At 45.6% G+C, this 18,110-nt stretch overlaps 3 protein-coding genes across 6 annotated transcripts; 2 read left to right on the top strand and 1 right to left on the bottom strand.

Annotated features, from left to right (window-relative positions):
- Positions 1-186: 186 nt before the first annotated feature.
- Hsf (Heat shock factor) lies at positions 187-4,265 on the top strand. 4 transcript variants are annotated; one of them, XM_017238227.3, is made up of 9 exons: positions 187-435; positions 732-970; positions 1,533-1,641; positions 1,704-2,821; positions 2,882-3,147; positions 3,220-3,325; positions 3,417-3,470; positions 3,563-3,638; positions 3,702-4,265. In XM_017238227.3, the coding sequence occupies exons 2-9, from the start codon at positions 743-745 to the stop codon at positions 3,854-3,856; spliced, it is 2,112 nt and encodes a 703-aa protein (XP_017093716.2). In that variant the 5' UTR covers positions 187-435; positions 732-742; the 3' UTR covers positions 3,857-4,265. The 4 variants fall into 4 exon arrangements, with proteins under 4 accessions (XP_017093716.2, XP_017093714.2, XP_017093715.2 ...); XM_017238225.3 differs by having other exon boundaries at positions 2,882-3,325; XM_017238228.3 differs by lacking the exon at positions 3,417-3,470 and having other exon boundaries at positions 188-435.
- A 124-nt stretch (positions 4,266-4,389) lies between these two features.
- On the bottom strand, positions 4,390-6,183 carry Dlip3 (Dorsal interacting protein 3). The gene is made up of 3 exons (XM_017238231.3): positions 5,827-6,183; positions 5,500-5,625; positions 4,390-5,433 (listed from the first exon to the last, which is right to left on the bottom strand). Exons 1-3 carry the CDS (start codon positions 5,897-5,899, stop codon positions 4,598-4,600), a joined length of 1,035 nt encoding a protein of 344 aa, XP_017093720.1. The 5' UTR covers positions 5,900-6,183; the 3' UTR covers positions 4,390-4,597.
- Positions 6,184-6,247: 64 nt separating this feature from the next.
- Positions 6,248-9,648, top strand: LOC108123175 (glycerol kinase 3). Its single transcript, XM_017238229.3, has 4 exons — positions 6,248-6,465; positions 6,565-6,693; positions 6,766-8,131; positions 8,221-9,648. The coding sequence occupies exons 1-4, from the start codon at positions 6,388-6,390 to the stop codon at positions 8,436-8,438; spliced, it is 1,791 nt and encodes a 596-aa protein (XP_017093718.2). The 5' UTR covers positions 6,248-6,387; the 3' UTR covers positions 8,439-9,648.
- The last annotated feature ends 8,462 nt before the right edge of the window (positions 9,649-18,110 follow it).

The raw sequence follows: 18,110 nt of genomic DNA, 5'->3' as shown, positions 1-18,110 counted from the left end.
AATTTTTAAGAGTATTTCCTCGTAAATATATTGTTTTTGCTTTTTTTTAACATAATACAAGAAGCAAATTTAGAATATGTTGTCCCGTTTTCGAGTTATTAATTTTGGCCAAAACCAATTATATTTTTTGGTATTCTGAACCAGTGTGCAGGCGATGGTATAAATAGCAGCTCTGTGTTTTTCGATAGGTTTTTGTCGAATCACTACGTTTACCAACACACTGAGGATAGAAAAGAAGAGGAGAAAGAGAAAAAAATATAATTTCGTGGATTTTAACTTAACGCTGTTCATAAAAACGTTTATAAATCACTAAAAACTGTTCAATTCGCAAAGTGAACGTCGGGAAAACAAAAAGAGAAGTGAAAAAAACTGAAAAACAACCAAGTTAGAACAACTTTAACTGTTTAGCTTGAAAGGGAGCTACGGATTGTTAAGGTAGGTAGATTGGAGCCTCGATTGGGGCAATGACGCACTAGTTTCGGCCGCTACGGAGGCGGAAAAGTTCCAAGCTGCAACTTTCACATCAAATCCCCACATCGTACGCCGCACGCACACAGTTAGAGGCGAGTGGACATGTGCACACATACACTCACTCGCACACTTGCACTCGAACGAAATGTGAACTGTGGACGGGGAAAATAGAGCGGCGGCGGCGGCGGCGGCAACGACGTGTGTTGCAAATTCATTGATTACAACTCTGGCCTGGGCCTGGGCCGTCTCTCTCATTCCAGCTGGTGGCTATATGTCCAGGCAGCGTTCAGCGACCAAAGCCGTGCAATTCAAGCACGAGTCTGCCGAGGAGGAGGACGACGAGCAGGAGGAACACGACCAGGAGCGCATAAGTCCACGTCGCGGCATGCATTCGTATGGGGATCATGGAACCATTGGCAGCGGAGTGCCGGCCTTCCTGGCCAAGCTCTGGCGGCTGGTGGACGATGGTGATACGAATCACCTAATTTGCTGGACCAAGGTAAGGCCGCCGCCATGTTGTTTATTTACCTTGCCTCTCGCCCTTTTATCAGCATGGCAACAACAACACCATCAGTGTGGGTCTGTGTGCAGGTGTCTTCAGGTCGCCCCACCGCCCTTTTTGTCTCTCTGGCTTTCTCTGCGCTGCTGGGTATTGTTGTTGCTGTGCCGCAGCGCACGTATGCATCTTGTCCGTCTGTTTTTGTTATTTTGCATGCGTACGTGCGTGCCCTCTGAAAAATTTTCCGTCTGCGGCAGTTGTTAATCGAACGATTTCCCTGGTCATTCCCTCGCTTTTCCAATTAGATAAGAACCCAACTGCTCTCTTACCAAATTTAATGACTGATAAGCCCGGCGTTTACAGTATATACACACATTTGGCAGCTATAGTATAGAGATGGATTTATAATTAGATAATTGCTACTGCCAATATATACAATTCATTGCGTAGACCGCTTATCGCATTGTTGCTGCGGCTTGCCGCAGCTATGTGCGGAAAATTGTGGCAGTGGCATATCAGCATTCCTCAGAACTTCTATATCGTTTCTTATTCTCTATTTTAGGATGGAAACAGCTTTGTCATCCAAAATCAGGCGCAGTTTGCAAGGGAACTGTTGCCGCTCAACTACAAGCACAATAACATGGCCAGTTTCATTCGCCAGTTGAATATGTGTAAGTACTCTAGAGCCTTGAGGAAAAGATTCCCCTACTAACGATAGCTTTGTGATTTGCAGATGGTTTCCACAAGATCACGTCCATTGACAACGGCGGTCTGCGTTTCGATCGCGACGAAATCGAGTTTTCACATCCGTTCTTTAAGCGCAACTCCCCCTTCCTCTTGGACCAAATCAAACGCAAGATCTCCAACAACAAGAACGTGGAGGAGAAGTCGGCTTTGAAACAGGAAGCCGTGTCAAAGATCCTTAACGATGTGAAGGTGATGCGAGGTCGCCAGGACAATCTGGACTCGCGCTTCTCCGCCATGAAGCAGGAGAACGAGGTGTTGTGGCGGGAGATTGCCAGCCTGCGCCAAAAGCACGCCAAACAACAGCAGATTGTCAACAAGCTGATCCAGTTCCTGATCTCCATTGTCCAGCCGTCGCGCAACATGTCTGGTGTTAAGCGTCACATGCAGCTCATGATTAACGACACGCCGGAGAACGATCGCGCCCGCACCACCAGTGAAACTGAGAGCGAGGGCGGCGGCGGCCCCGTCATCCATGAACTGAGCGAGGAGCTGCTGGAGGAGGTGATGAATCCCTCACCGGCTCCATACGCCAATGCGTCGCAGTACGACCAGGAAAGTGTGTCGCCGATGGCCGTTGAGCGTCCTCGTTCCAACGTTAGCATGAGCTCGCACCATGTCGATTATTCCAATCAAAGTGTAGAGGACTTGCTCCTCCCGGGCAATGGAATCTCAGACGGAAACTTGCTGCTGGGCGAAGCTGCCTCCCCGATGGCCTCTAGTGTGAGCCGTTCGCCGGCACCGCAAGTGGTTTACACCGTCACTGAAGCTCCCGACTCGCATGTCCAGGAACTACCCAATAGTCCAACCTTTAATGAGGAGCACATCCTCACCACACCAATGGTGCGGGAGCAGGAGCGAAAGCGCCAGCAACTGAAGGAGAAGAACAAGAAACGCCGCATTGAGATGGATGGAACCATCGTTGATGATGGTTCGCCCAAGACTCAGCGTACCCAAACCAAGGAGGATGTCCAAGTGGTCCAACCTGTGCTAGTTAAGGCCGAGCCAGAGCAGAACTCGGGATTGCTGGAGCTTATCAATCCTTCGAACAACGACCTGTACAATGTGGACTTTATCAGTCAGGATATGCCAACTGATATTTTTGAAGTAAGTATCCAAAAATGTTATCCCATCTATGAGATTACCTTATTCCATGACCATTTCCAGGACGCTGACCTATTGCCATCTAATGAGAAGGCTGCCAAGCTCGATCAACAGCAAAAGTTTGGCCAGTCAACCGTCAGCAGTGGAAAGTTCTCCAACAGCTTTGATGTGTCCTCTGGTAGCGCATTGCTGGACGCCAATCAGGCCTCCACATCGAAGGCAGCCGCAGCTGCCAAGGCGGGAGCCAACGATGATGGAGCCATGGCTGTTGCCAAGTACACTGGTGGCGAGAACGGCGGTGCTCGAGAACTCCTTAGGATGAACTCAGTGTTAGTAGACAAGAAGCCCCTGGCGCCTACCGATTTCAACAATAATGAAGACGCTATTTCTTACGGTTACAGTGACGAAGTGAACGGCCATTTGGACAATGTGCAGGATGAGTTGGACACTCTCAAGGATCTGCTGCGTGGTGATGGCGTTTCCATCGATCAAAACATGCTGCTGGGTGTAAGTATCTCTCTAGAGTTAATTTCCATCCTAGGGTGTCCGTGTGTCCGACCAGAACCTTATGCCATAATCCTTCTATTTTCACATTTAGACGCTTGGCAGGACGCCCATTGTGCAGCTGACCGAGGACGAGCTGTTATTAAAGGTCAGCACAATGCGTCCATACCCATCAAGCCAGGCCATTACGACCGAAAGTCCATTTAAAAACATGTACTAACCATTACGTTTTTGTTGCAGCTCTTCAACGACTCGGATTTACTGGACAACTATGGCCTCTCGTTTCCCAATGACAGCATGAGCAACGACAGGAAAGGTGAGTCCTGAAACTCGTTTGAATCCTTAGGATGATATCTAAAATGTATTTTAACTCTGTTAGCTACCAGTGGCTCGGAGCTGATGGCTTACCAGCCCAGTATGTACGACCTTTCCGACATTCTGGACACTGACGATAGTAACAAGAATTCGGATGCGGATAGGCGTCAGCTGCAGACCCAGACTTCGGTTCTAAATACGCCACGCCGCGAGGTGTAAATAGATGGATGTTATGGCGACACTACTTGTTTTTAGTTTTTAATCGAAGCAGTCTTGATAGAAGATATTCTATGCGTACGCTGTTCTAACCTTTAGTTGATTCACATCATATAATCACACAATAATCATATAACGGATGCTGTATATGCCTTAAGCACTATATATATGATATATAGACTAACCAGTTCTTGTTGTAAAAAGACTCGAAACATCAGTTAATATTTAGATGTATTTTTTAATCGGGGATTCGAGAGCCGAGGCTCAGGTAGATGATTTTTAGTTGGCACTAACCGATCGAGAGCGATATCTAGGTCCTCCGATCGTATGCAATAGAAAATATACTTTACACACTACTTTTATTAATTAACAATAAAATGTTTAAGCCGCCTTGAGCTGCTAATGAAATAAAGTCGTTTTACTCGTTTGTTACAGGACATTAGACATAATTATATGCCCTTTTTGTGCATAATTTATTTCGGTTCATTGTTGATACAACTGATTAGATATGGACACATACCGTTTCATCTTAATACAAGTTCTAAACAAAGTTAATCATAGATCTTAGCCTAGAAACGCAATCGTAGCATAGTAAATTCTATGTCTAGTAGGGTGAAAAGTACATAATGGGTGTATACAGGAGTGACCTTGTATGAGTGTTTTGTAAGAGTGATTTTATAAACCTAATCGTGGACTAATCGAAAATTGTACGTATTGCATGAGAAGAGATGCCCGATAGCTCGCTTAGGTCTCGTCCTTGTACTTGGCGTCCTTCAGTATGTTGGCGAACTCAAACTTGACTCGTTCCCGTTCCGATCGGGGCATACTGCGCAAGGTGTCCACCAGCGACAGGCAGTACAGCTCGATGGGGTCGTTATATGGTGTCAGCGAAGGAGGTGTCGGAATGACTTTACGTTTGGCTCGACTGGACAGAAAATCGCTGGGAAGTGGGCGTCTGGTTGCCGCTGGCTTGTAGATTGGTTCGATGGTGACCTCCCCGTTGGAGAGGGAGTTGTTTTTTGGAATTTCCTGGTTCATGTCGCTGACGTGGGTGGGCTGCACCTGCTCCTGGTCAAAGCCATTGCCCATAACCACCATGGGAGTGAGGAGGGGCGAGGAGGCCGGCGAGCTAACGTGGGTATGGTCATTCTCATTGTCGTGGCTACGGCTGTTGCTGCTACTGCGGGCACCGTTGAGCGCACCCTGAAGCGAGATCACAGGCTTGGAATGCATGTCCAGCTGCAGCTCCGGCACAATCTCGTTGTCATCGCTGTGAGAGCCATCTTCACTATTATCCAGTTCGATGATGTCATAGCCCTCGGAGGCATCGATCTTCAGGTGCTCGGGGTCCGGGTAAAGGAAACTGTTACTGTCGTTGTCACTGCTGCCGTTCTGGGGCACGGCATTGTAGCTCTGCAGCTTCTTCACGTTGTACGTTTGAGCGGTGTTTTGCAGGAAGGACAAATCCTCGGTGAACCGACGTTTTCTCACATTCGGATTGGCCTGGCCCGTTTCAATGGCTTTGATCTCCTGCAAATAGTTGTAGCGTATGTTTTTCCACTTGGTCTGCAGGAAACGAGCTGTGGCAATAAGAAGGGTGGGTTTTAATAGACAATCTACGCCGTAAACACAACACCATAACTTACAGGAGGCGCCCAGCTCGGTGGCGATTCGATCCCATATGTCCACTCTTACAGGATTCCGGCGGTAGTGTGGGTGGCTGACATCGTAGATGGCCGGATTGGCGCGAACCAGTTTTATGAGGCGATCGTCTGTGGGCCGGAGAAGTGGGAAAAATCGTTAAAATCTGTCTCTGTTTCTGCGTTTCTTCGCCAAAAGCAGCCATCAACAACCCCTAAGCGCAGAAGACACGCCAGGACAATCGTCCTGCATTGGTTTTTTTTTTTTGGGGGTTGATTCAGAGATTTGCTGCGCTGGGTTTTCCCTTGTATGCCAAAGAAAACCAAACTTACCGAACTCGGGTCCTGTGGTTTCCCGTTCGGCGTAGTACCTCTGCATCTTGTTATCCGACTTAGTGCTCATCATATCCTTGCTATTCCGATTCTTCGGAATTGTTTCCGCCACTTTGATTTGTTTTCTTTTCCTGGAATCCGTTTCGTTTGCCTCCGTAGAGGGTTTCTCTCTGTTTTTAGACTGCTCACTGGCAATTCTAAAAGCTACTTGGATGGGCCTGATTTACCGTTCGACTCTACGCTTCCTCTTCCGCCCCCTCTATATTACTCTCTAACTCTCTCCTTTTTTCCGTTTGGTTTTACGCGCTCTGCGCAGCCAAGAGATGGTAGTTTCTCTCAAATATATCGATATTTTCGTCAGATGTGTCGATATTTTCTGGATTTTCCCTTGCCGTACACATATATTCGATTGTTCTCGATTTATATATCGATGGTAACGATGTTTTGAAAACATCCAAAAAAGCGACAACTACCAACAACAAAACACGGTTTGGGCATTTTACACCGCTCGCCCACAATAACACCGAATAGCACGTGTCCGTGGACACTGGGCAGCCAATAATGAGCAACGGCCAGTATGGAAGGTTCGGAGCACTCATTGGCGTTGCGTACGTGAGCAGCACCCACTGCCGATTCCTGGTAAGCAAGCGCTAAAGTCCAAATGCCGAAACAAACGGACACACGTACAAATATACAAATACGCATAACACACAGCTGACACAATCGCTATTTCCATAGGTTTACTCAACCAAGAATGCCGAAGTCCTGGCCTACCATGAGCTGAAGCTGCGTCAGATTGTCCACCAGGCAGGCTGGCTGGAATATGATCCTGTGGAGATATGGAAGCTTATGCAGGAGTGTATCGAGGTGCGTATGGGCTTCGGGGAGTTATATCATCACCGCGAAAGGCTAATCATTTTCACACACCCAACATTGCAGACTGCGTACAAAAATCTGGTGATATTGGAAATAAATCCGCAGGACATCATAGCCGTTGGAATAGCGAACCAAAGAGGAACCTCTGTGCTATGGAACAAGCAAACGGGGCTTCCGCTGTATAACGCCATCGGCTGGTCCGACTGCCGTAGCACTTCCATTCTGAAAACCTTGCTCCATAATGTCCGGCATAATGTGGATTACGTGAGGTATCGCAGCGGGTTGCCGTTGAGCAGCTGCTTCAGCGCCCTGAAAATAAGATGGCTTACGGATCATGTTTCGACTGTTAAGAGTGCAATAGCGGAGGAGAATTGCCTGTTTGGCACACTGGACTCATGGCTTCTTTGGAATCTAACCGGGGGAGTGGAGAGCGGCGTTCATTCGACCGATGTTACAAATGCCCACTACACCTCGCTTATGAATTTGTCCACGGAGCAGTGGGACCCCAAGCTCTGCCAGTTCTTCAAACTGCCCATGAATATACTGCCACGGATTCGTTCCAACTCGGAGATCTTCGGTTACGTCCTGGAGGGTCCCTTGCTGGGCATTCCAATTGCTGGAGTTATGGGTGAGCAGCCCGCTTGCCTGTTGGGTCAGCTGTGCGTTAAGGCTGGCCAGAATGTATGCACATTGGACGACAGTTGCTTTGTGCTGCTGAACACCGCCAAGGAGAAGCTCGACTCTGCCAACGGACTGATCACGGGAATCGCACATAGGCTGGGCGCAAAAGAGGCTACCAACTATACCCTGGAGGGTGCTATTTCCAACTCTGGATCCACCATCACTTGGTTGCGGGAGACGTTGCGAATTAATACCGAAATAAACTCAAACGACAACGTGGTAGAGTCTTTGAACACTTTCATTGGCGAGAACTCGATGATTTCGTCCTCCTGCTCGTCTTCTATGCTAAATGCCGAGTGCGGATTAGCGGCCAAGCGTTCAGAAATCACATTCGTACCGGCATTTCATGGGTTGTATGCTCCCTATTGGCGTCACGATGCCAGAGGCATTCTTCTTGGGCTGACCAGTCAGACAACGTCAGAGAACATTACTCAAGCAGCATATGAGGCTACTGGGTTTCAAATATACGAAGTGCTGCAGGCATTTAGAAAGGACACGCCTAACTGGCGTCGTTCCTGTATGCAGCCAGTGCTCACGTTTGGTGGTGATTGTGCCGAGAACACGCATCTTGTTCAGTTTATAGCTGACATCGTTGGCCATATGTTGGAGCGCCCACAGACGACATCCCCAGCAGGACTAGGTGCGATGATAGCCGCCGGTATCACCATGGATGTGGTATCTCTGCAATACGCTGCGAAAATGTATGCTCCGCCTACGGACGTCTTTTCCCCGACAACTACACAGAACCGTAAGTAATAAAGCCTCAAAAAAAAGTAGTTTTAGGAAAATTTAAAAAACCTTTTGAGAAAAATGTGTAATTGGAAATATTTTTTGAAGGTCGAGAGCTACTCTACAAGCGCTGGTCTTATGCAGTAAAGAAATGCCTGCATTGGAATAATTACGAGACTTATGAGGCCGATGTGGAACTCTTCGCCCAACGAGAGCTAGACCCAAATTATTCTGTTCGTCGTTCAATACCCGGTAGTTTGTTCCTGACCACATCGTTCGCCCTGCTTCTGTTGGCCAATTACCTAAAGAACAACCCGTTAAACTAATGGTCGCCAACTGGGAAAGCGGAAGCTGCAGTTAAATCTAGTCAACCGAACACGTTCAGTGCGCATTCAAAATTTATTGTTTAGTTTAGCATATAATCTTCTATAGTTAACTTGAATGTATGTATATATAATTCTATTAGTTTTTTCTGCCTCGTTTTTTAGAACAAATCTTTGTGATTCACCTATATACAACATTTTAGACTTATACTTTTTCGTAAGATCATAATGTTCTGCTATGTTAGGCAATCAATTATATTCCTTGTGAAATCTAAAGACAATTGTTAAAGCTGCTGGAAGATTAGCACAAAAAGTCTGCTTCCTAAAACCCATATGCATGTGCTATAGAAATTCGAATTGAGTAAACCGAGGAAATGTGAAAGCAAACTGTTAAGAATGTGTTTTACAAGTGCTCCCGCTTCCAAATGGATGCCGGGGGTGCACAAGTGGCCAGTGTTTGCTGCCTCTGCTGTTCTCAACATCTGAAATCCATTTGCCAGTTAATTAGCTGGCTGGGCTCCTCCACGGAGGGACGCATTCATCACCTGCCCCTGGCTGCTGCTGCTGCTGCTGCTCACCACATTGAATGCAGCTTAAGTTATTGCGCTTATTGTTGACACGCGAATTGTTGCGAGCAGGGCAGGCCGGCCGGGCCGCAGGAACTGAAGCTGAAGGAGCAGCTGTGACCGTGCATAGCTACAGCTGCGCCAGCCTGCAGCCAATGTGCACTTGAACGCGCCAACGTAGGAGTAGGTGGCCATGGTGGGAGAATGTGGAGTCGGACCCCGGGCTGTTGTCTTTGCTGCACTTCGTTGTCGTCCATCCGACGGCAGTGGGGCAGGCGAGGCACTCATTCAGATGAGTTTTTATGCGCGGGCGGTTGCCAAGCGCCCTACCGGAAAAGACATTCAGCTTATGAGTTATTACTACCAGTTGGGGAAAACCTTTAGAACAAAAATACAATTACCAAATTATACTATGATATTAAAAAAGTCTATATATTTCGATTACTCCTATAATTAAGCCATAATAGTATTATTTATTGAGGGTTTCTCCAATCTCTAATAATTGCAAGACAATCACCCCTGTGTTGAATTACAATTTCTAAAGATTGTAGAAGTTCTAGGATTAATAAACTAACTGAATTTATGAATTATATTAAGCTTAATTCAAATTGTTATGAATATTCAAATAAAAAGTTTCTAAACTCAAAGATTTCTAATATTTTCTTATGAATTTTATGGTCTAGCTTAAAAGGAGCTCATTTATTTTATCGGTTATGGCCTGGCCATGAATCTCAGCCACATATTCCTGTCCGCAGTCTGCGAAATTGGTTTGCATTTGAAGACAAAAACGTCGACGGAACGCAGTAAAATGTGAAATTTGTGCAAACAATAAGACAGTGCCCTCCACTTGGGCTCCAGGCTAGGCGAGGCGGGGTTGGGGGCGTGGCAGGACCCAAGACGCATGCAAACTTTGCACGTAGTCAATTTAAATAAATTAACACGCTGTTGTGTGTGTGTGTTTGTGCCAGGGTGAGGAGCATAGATAAGGAGACCCGGGAGGTGGGCTTATCGGATGGGTTATTTCATTGCCTCCCACTGAGCTGCAATATGCCAAAATACGAAAAAAAAAAATAAAATAAAAAAAAAATTTGACATGCCCACGTAGCCAGGACGATAATTCTAACGCAGCCTGGTCAGGGGGTACTGTATAGTATCGATGTCCTGGCCGGGTGGGTTTTCCAGCTCTGTTATTTGTGTGCGGTTTGCCGGGTAGGGTAGGGCAGCACAGGACAGGCGGCGGGGCGTACTGCCCCCGATGCGGCGGGTGCAGTGCTCCGGCCCCAGAGGGGTGGGTGTTTTCGGGTGCTTTGTGCGACTGCCACAACGCATAAATCTTCAAGTTTATGGCATCAATAAATGTCGGAGCGAAGTAATGATTTCGTCAAGTTCCCCGCCATTGTGCAGTGCCACAAGCCCGTGGAAATCCTCCCCTCGGAGTGTTTGTTGCATTCAAAACAGGGGTTGCTCGAGGGTCTGGAACGGTAGAACGGTTCGGTTATGTTTTGGCTGAGATCTATGTAACTGGGTAGATCCTTGACGCCACCAATCAAGCTTCGTGGCTTAAGTCAGTTGCACAGGGAGAAATTTTTAAAATTATTTTTCCTACTCTCCTACTTCTTGATTCAATGTTACACTCCTCCTTCCAAAGGATGTCATCTACCTATATTTTTCAAGGACATCCTTTTTTCTGTGCAGTTCGTTCACCTCCCCAACCGTCCAATAAATTGTGGGCGTGTTGACGCCCCACAAGGACCTGAATGAAAGGCTTCGCACATTCGGCGCACAATTTATTTATTGGACGAAATTTCCTCAGAACTTTATGACTGGAACTCATCTGCATATGGGTCCTACGACGAACGGAGTGTTCTTCCAGGCCTGCCTGACAGCAGGCAGCTTTATCAGTTGGAGAAGGAGCTCCTCTGATACTGACAGAAAGTTTTTACGCACTTTTTTTATGGGCCAACCAGCTAACCGCCCACCACCCGAACGCTTCTCGTCCTTTCGCATGGCAGGCCGTCATAAAAAAGTCGTAAATTCGGCGAAGCGAAAGTTTTTCTACCCGAGGAGGCCAGAGAACTGGGAACTGAGAACTAAGCCCCGGCTGTTCGGTGCCATCGTAAAAACCTTAATTAATTTTCTAATCAACATTTTGCCTGCATGTAAATCGTCTGATTTGCCGAGTCCATTTGGAGCCCGCTTATGTGTAGCATAAGTTGAGGCGCTCAGCCCACATCTCGCCTTCGCCTGGGCGGAGTACTCGTTGTTTTGCTGCCGGAAAAAGTTAGCTGGTAAGCTGCTTCAGCTCCATTAGCTGGTCGAGCTGCTGCTTGGTTAAGTCAGTTGCGATATGTCAAAGTAAACGGCTATAAAGTCTCAAATGTGGTGGGCTGAGGAGGGAAGTGGGCGGTAGGCGGGTTCCCCCAAACTGGCGCCAGTGGTAAAAAGTTGCGTGCTTGGCGTTCGGATGATTTTTGCCATTGTTTTTGGTGGTGTTTACATAGTTAGTGACTTTCCTGTTGTTTTGATAGTTGGTGTACAGTGAAAAAAAAATTGTATTTTTAAAGAGATATAAATAATTTAATTAAATAATATCTTTAGAGTTTCTAGATTATAATTCCCTTAACTATGTGCTACTTATTAATTAGAAACGACTGGCAGCCATTTTGCCATTTCCGTCCCCCAACGACCATCTTGAATATCACTCATCCGCCCCGTCAGCACCAGCACTCACTGCCCCGTGCCAATTAAGAAGGAATTTTCGGTGTGGCTTTTTTCGTTGGATGCAGAATTGCATAGCACAGCACAAATTAATTTAAATATTTAAAGACTTTAATTATTTTTTAACTGCCCAACAAGGACAGGCGCAGACAGGCGGCGGATGAGTTAGGGGCGTGGTGGAAACAAAAAACTGAGGAAATGGTTGTGTGTGGATGTCGATGTGGAAGCCAGAAGCCAGAAGCCACGAGCCAAGTGCCATGATCCGGGAGCATAACTGCATGTCGACCAAGCTGGATGGGTGGAGCACAGGACGACGACAACGGGCAAACAGCCAAGCGTAAACTTAACTGACAAGTGGAGACTTAACTTCCCATAACAAATTGCATTCCAATTGCACGTCGGGTACCACCTACCTTCGCAATTTTCCCGGACCGCCCCCCTCTGGAGGCCGTGGGGCATAAACAAACACATCCACATGGAGTCACATTCATATGCTGCTCCTGCTGCTGCTCCTGCAGGACCTCGTCAACGTCATTGCTGTTAATTTAAATTGCTTTAAAAAAGCAGGTGCAGAGCTCGCTGAATAAGGAAAATGAGAACAGAAACGAGTCCCATTCAGGCCAAATGGCAACAGGAGCAGGTCTTTTCTATGATGCACCTTAAATAAAAAAATTGCTTAAATATTTTTAAAATATTTATGAGAAAAGTTATAACCTCTTATTGATATTTTAAGAGGCATTGTTGGGAGATTGTCGTTTTAAAGCCAAAACTTAGATACAGGCAAGACTCCACTTTTTTGAACTTCGTTAAAGCAATCAATTAGTTTCTTTTCTTTAATTAATTTTGATAAAATTTATAACCAATTAAATACAAAATTAAGGACTAATTTTTTCATGTGTGGCAGCAAGAGCTGCGGGAGCCCAAGCTCTCGAGTCCTGCAGTGCACAGATGCCATGCACGAAATAATCCTAAAGGGTGTGAAAAAGTATGAATGCAGCCAAGACTCTGCACACCGTTGGGAGGATGGGTGGCTAGATTTCTGGATGACTGTGTGGCTTGGAGGCTGGATGGATGCTGGGGGGACTAAGGAGAATGCGAGAAATGAGCGCCCGCGCTGTGAAAGGAAAACAAAATTATGCAACTTGAAAATGGAAGACAGACAGACACACACACACTCAATCCCTGCCCACACAATCCGTGCTCCTTGGTTGCTTCTTAGTTGCCATCTCAGTTGCAGGGTTCTGTTTTTGTGGCATGAGTGAAGGCTGCTCCGGATCCCGGTGGCACCTACAGTTCTCCCTTTTCAGTGCGGTTGGAGATCGTCGCGACAGATGTACTTGCAAAAATAAAACTCAGTTAGTTGGGTTTCTTTAAGTTCTTTTTTATGTAATGCAACTGCCAATGACTATTTTCTTTCAGTGCAGAGCTTCTCCCCTGGAAGTAAAATGTTTTGGGTTGCAGTTTCTACTTTGCATTCAATTAAATCCCGACCCGAAGTAATTGCCAAGTAAATACGCAAAGTAAACCAGAACGGGCGCCGACTATAAAAACGGTTGACAAGACAATGTCAACTGGAAAATTTTTCGGCTCCAGGAAAGCGGGAAAAACAAGGGAATGGGTCTTGGCATTTTTATTATTGATAAAATTTGCTAAGCGACAACTTTTTCGGAGCAAAGTTCGTGTGGGTTGTCAACCCTTTGGGTACCAGCTCCTCTCAAAGCAAACCCCGGACCCTCTTTTATCAGCAGACCCAGAGTTTATTAAAATTCAGGACAGCCAGCAGCCGCAGAAAGAAAATTCTCAGAAATTGTATTACCAAAAATATGGCAGAGATAAATAAGTATGGATGCTGGGTAGAGAGCGGAGATAGCGAGCATATCCTGCCACATGTGTCGCCTTTAGGGGCCAATCGATGGCGGATTGAATGGAAGCCCCAGCTGAGCCCGCGGGTGTCACCTTCTCGTCCTTGCCAGCTCCCCTTGCTCACAAATCCTGTCGCATTGCGGTTCAATTCAATGATTTGTGGTCCTGGTTGCGTCTTAATTTATCCAGCAGCTTTTTCAGCTCACACGAGACAATCGACCTCTAAATGGAGAGTTGGGTGGGTGGAAACTTTTTAAAATACTTTACGTTTTGGGGGGACAAAGTTTTCGGCCAAAATAATTTGTATGCGGCTTGGAGCATACATGAAAAGTTTTCTGCAAAAATAGTTACCGAAAAGTCTGGCGAGCAGGACTCGGAAGGACTACAAGTTAAGGCTACTTATTAAAATCTCCCCATCTTGGCCCATTGAGCAATACAAGCACTTGGCATTCGTTTGAGCACATGTGAGCTGCCTTTCCTTTTTTTCGGCTGAACACTTGAGTTGCATTGTCCTTTTGTCAGGACGACTGCTTTTTACAAAGAAAAAGAAATAATAAATGGGAGGAGAGGCGAGGCAGTCAAGGAATTTTCCTGGCTGCCTGTTGGAATGTGTTGACATAGCGCTAAATTTTTCAGTTACTTTTGTTTGCCCCTCTGCTAGACTTTCTCCGACTGCTGTGTGACTGTGTGTGTGTGTCTGTGTGCCTGTGTGTCTGGGTGTCCTTGGTCCTTCGTTGTGTGTTTGTAGTTAAAGTTTTCCACTCTCTCGGCATATTTGCTCGGGGCTAAAGGGCAAGAGCCCGTTAAATGCTGAAGCCAAAGCTGTGCGGGGGCGTTAGACTGAAAAAAGGATTTGCGGCTAATCAAACAGCATGAATAAGGCATTAAGGACAAAAGGTACTAGAAGGTGACCTTGAATTATATTTTAGGAAGTTACGTATAATTTATAAAACTATTGCTTATCCGCTTGAGAATCGAATGAGAATTGGGGAAGATATAGCCATCACTGTGGGTCATATAGGGGAAAACCCCATTTTCTAGGGGTCCCATCAGGAAAAATGGACAAAAAATCTGAAAAATATTTTGCCTCAGGATTTTGATGCAGGATGGTGCAGAATCGATATATAAATCGTTTAAGGTGCCCCGCTTGAGAATCGGATGAGAATTGGGGAAGATATAGCCATCACGGTGGGCCATATAGGGGAAAACCCCATTTTCAAGGGGTCCCATCAGGAAAAATGGACAAAAAATCGAAAAAATATTTCGTTTCAGGATTTTGATGCAGAATGGTGCAGAATCGATCTAGAAATCGTTTAAGGTATTCCGCTTGAGAATCTGATGAGAATTGAGGAAGATATAGCCATCACAGTGGACCCCATAGGGGAAAACCATATTTTGAAGGGTCCCATCAGGAAAAATGGACAAAAAAACTAAAAAATATTTCGTTTCAGGATTTTGATGCAGAATGTTGCAGAATCGATCTAGAAATCGTTTAAGGTATTCCGCTTGAGAATCGGATGAGAATTGAGGAAGATATAGCCATCACAGTGGACCCCATAGGGGAAAACCATATTTTGAAGGGTCCCATCAGGAAAAATGGACAAAAAAACTAAAAAATATTTCGTTTCAGGATTTTGATGCAGAATGTTGCAGAATCGATCTAGAAATCGTTTAAGGTATTCCGCTTGAGAATCGGATGAGAATTGAGGAAGATATAGCCATCACAGTGGACCCCATAGGGGAAAACCATATTTTCAAGGGTCCCATCAGGAAAAATGGACAAAAAATCTAAAAAATATTTCGTCTCAGGGTTTTGATGCAGAATGGTGCAGAATCGATCTAGAAATCGTTTAAGGTACTCCGCTTGAGAATAGGATCAGGATTGGATCAGGACGTTTTATTAAATTCTTAAAAAGTGTAACTCTGGTGACCTTGAGCTATCCTTAAAAAAGTAAAACGAAAAATACTTACCGACTTATTGCAAATATTTTATCCCCTACCTCAACTCCCAGTAGGTTTTCCATTTCACAGTTGGCAGTTACCCAACGTCCCATTACCTGCTTTATAAGCCCCAGCCCCCTCATTGAACTTAAATGCCCCGTGGAAAAGAAAAGTTTGTCCTAAGATTTCATCCTGGTTTTCCCGCTCCCACCTTCTGTCCAACTGGCTATCTCTTTCTTTGCTTCTCCTTGTCTCAGCCCACTAAGCATGCTCATTTACCGCTAATTCTCACAATACTGCAATCTCGTTTTGGCATAACTAGTGGGAGTGGGGGAAGGAGATGGAGCTAATGCCGCTTAACCGTTATTGCCATAAAAAGGAGATTTCGAAACTTAACGGAAAGCGACTCAATAAACGCGAAGAAGGCATCACCTGTACACTGTTTGTTTCTCTTTCTGAATGTATGTATGTATAGGTGGTGCTCCCGCTCACTCTCAAGTCCTTAACCCTTGCCCCTGGGTGAGAAGACATCAGCCGCAAAATCCCCCAATGGACTGCTGGATGCTGACTCCATTGAGGCGTAAGAGTTTCGCCAAACTCCATTCCAAATCAACTGCATTCCTAAGCCCTGTCAGGCATTTTATGGCCAACACGAAAGCTAAACTTTTACCGAGGGAGTCGTAACCCACCCAGGATACACAGGTTGCCCTTGTCCTTCCCGCCTGCTCCGCCTTCGCCCTGGCCCCCGGTTTTTGTGCCGCCCCCTCTAGCTCGTAAAATTTTATGCGTTTTTTGCGCTCTACGCCCGACGCCCGGCGTTGAAAATGAAAATTGTTACTCCACAACAAGTCACCCAACCAGGCAGCTCCTGACGGCGGATCCGACCCAGACTCCGGGCTCGGGCTCTGGCCCCCGGTATCCTGTGGCATTCAAGCCAAGTCGAGTGTCGTGTCGCCTGCCAGACGTGGCCAGCAGCAGTCAGGACCCAGGGGGTGGCACTTTGCTTAAATTAGGGATGGTAGATGTTTGTTTTTTTTTCTAAATATATATTGTATTTAAAATTTTGTTTAAAAATAATATTAAATATATTACTTAAGTCTTAAACTTTTTATAAACTTCCTTAAAATATCGCTTTACCTTTTGTCATCTCTAAACTTTCAAAACTTTGGTTTTGTTGTTGCTTTTTATGACTTTGGGGTATTTATTTCACTTGAAGCGGTGGTACGGACTGAGGCTTCTCATCAGCCTGATGTTTCATTTCTGTCGTTTCGCCAGGACCCTCTCCTTTCACCCGGAGTCTCCCCCTGGCTTGTGCGTTAATGAGTCAACACAAAAGGCTCAGCTGTTTGTTTAATGCATGTTCCACCCCTTTCAGCCACCCCTTCAGGTGGATTGTTGTGGGCGGATGAGGTGTCCTGCTCCTTTGTGCCTCTGCTGCTGCTTGTCAAAATAAAGCAAAGTGTTGGCCCAACTTAAAGGGATCCCATCTCTCAGATAGACACGACCAAATCACTTTCGGATGGAAGTGGCAGGACGTTTACCCTCGTTTATCCCTAATTAGTTTTGCCAAATCCGATTGACCTTTTGGTCGAAATGGAGGGGATGATGATCCAAAAACGCTCATCAGATTGGTTCAAATCAGAGTAAATATTTACTATTTTTTAATTATTTATTTTCAGGATATTAAAGTGTATACTTTATGAGAAAACCCATTAAATTGTCAGAAGAAAGAGTCTCTTTAAATACAATCCCATATTCCCAAGCCAAAACTAATTAAAGTGAAAGACTTTTTCAGTTTGTTTCTTTCGCTTCAATTAATCAAATTTACTTGGAATGATTGCATAACCCTTTTCCCATTCAACTTGCCCCAAAAACACAATTCAAAGTTTCCCTCTCACTAATTGTGCAGAAATTTCGCAAATGAAAATGCCATAAAAACCAGAGCAGGCCCATAAAATGCTGCATCTCGCACGCAGCCATATGATTGCTGGGGAGATGACGGTATTATAAACGAGTCTGCGATGTGCTTCAATTATATGCCAGGATGCCAGAGTGCCAGGATGGCAGGCAGTCAGGACTTTGGGAAGTTACCCACGACTGTGAAAACTTTTGCCTTGTGATGAATGCGAAAATATGTTTTCGGGGACTTCATAATGAGGCAACTTCCCAGCGAATGCACCATCAATCTGCTGGCTTTCGAGTTGGCACTCCGAAGGACTCATTCAAGGGACGATGAAGGCAGAAAACAGTTGCCAAATTTAATGCGTAATTTATTTGTGTCAGAGCCTGGCCATCGGTGCGTATGCGTAATGTGATGTGCAATTTATGCCCGCGCTCAGGTAAAAGGCATAACAAAGTGGTGTAGGTCATTCAAGTCCCAGCTACTCCCAGGTACTCCCCAGCTACACCTACACATTTGCCATGTTGGCCAATGCGGCGTATGAGTAATGCACATTTTACGCTTGAATTGCCAAAGCCATTTTCCACACTTTTTGTATTTTCTCTCTATTTATTCCCTTTCTGCTGGCTGGAGTCCCGTATAAAATATTAATAAATTGAAAGCCATGTGAAATGGCATTTTTATGTT

The sequence above is a fragment of the Drosophila bipectinata genome, chromosome 2R (genome assembly GCF_030179905.1).
Source record: "Drosophila bipectinata strain 14024-0381.07 chromosome 2R, DbipHiC1v2, whole genome shotgun sequence".
Taxonomy (NCBI): domain Eukaryota; kingdom Metazoa; phylum Arthropoda; class Insecta; order Diptera; family Drosophilidae; genus Drosophila; species Drosophila bipectinata.
This window is presented reverse-complemented; position numbering and strand designations above follow the sequence as displayed.

Excerpts from the sequence above, each read along its gene's own strand:
- LOC108123175 (XM_017238229.3), top strand. The coding sequence starts at position 6,388 with ATGAGCAACGGCCAGTATGGAAGGTTCGGAGCACTCATTGGCGTTGCG. Across the intron at positions 6,466-6,564 it reads GCACCCACTGCCGATTCCTG|GTTTACTCAACCAAGAATGC; the intron begins GTAAGCAAGCGC and ends CTATTTCCATAG. Across the intron at positions 8,132-8,220 it reads CCCGACAACTACACAGAACC|GTCGAGAGCTACTCTACAAG; the intron begins GTAAGTAATAAA and ends TATTTTTTGAAG.
- Hsf (XM_017238225.3), top strand. The coding sequence starts at position 743 with ATGTCCAGGCAGCGTTCAGCGACCAAAGCCGTGCAATTCAAGCACGAG. Across the intron at positions 971-1,532 it reads ACCTAATTTGCTGGACCAAG|GATGGAAACAGCTTTGTCAT; the intron begins GTAAGGCCGCCG and ends TCTCTATTTTAG. Across the intron at positions 1,642-1,703 it reads CATTCGCCAGTTGAATATGT|ATGGTTTCCACAAGATCACG; the intron begins GTAAGTACTCTA and ends TGTGATTTGCAG.
- Dlip3 (XM_017238231.3), bottom strand. The coding sequence starts at position 5,899 with ATGATGAGCACTAAGTCGGATAACAAGATGCAGAGGTACTACGCCGAA. Across the intron at positions 5,626-5,826 it reads AACCACAGGACCCGAGTTCG|ACGATCGCCTCATAAAACTG; the intron begins GTAAGTTTGGTT and ends TCCGGCCCACAG. Across the intron at positions 5,434-5,499 it reads CACCGAGCTGGGCGCCTCCT|CTCGTTTCCTGCAGACCAAG; the intron begins GTAAGTTATGGT and ends TTATTGCCACAG.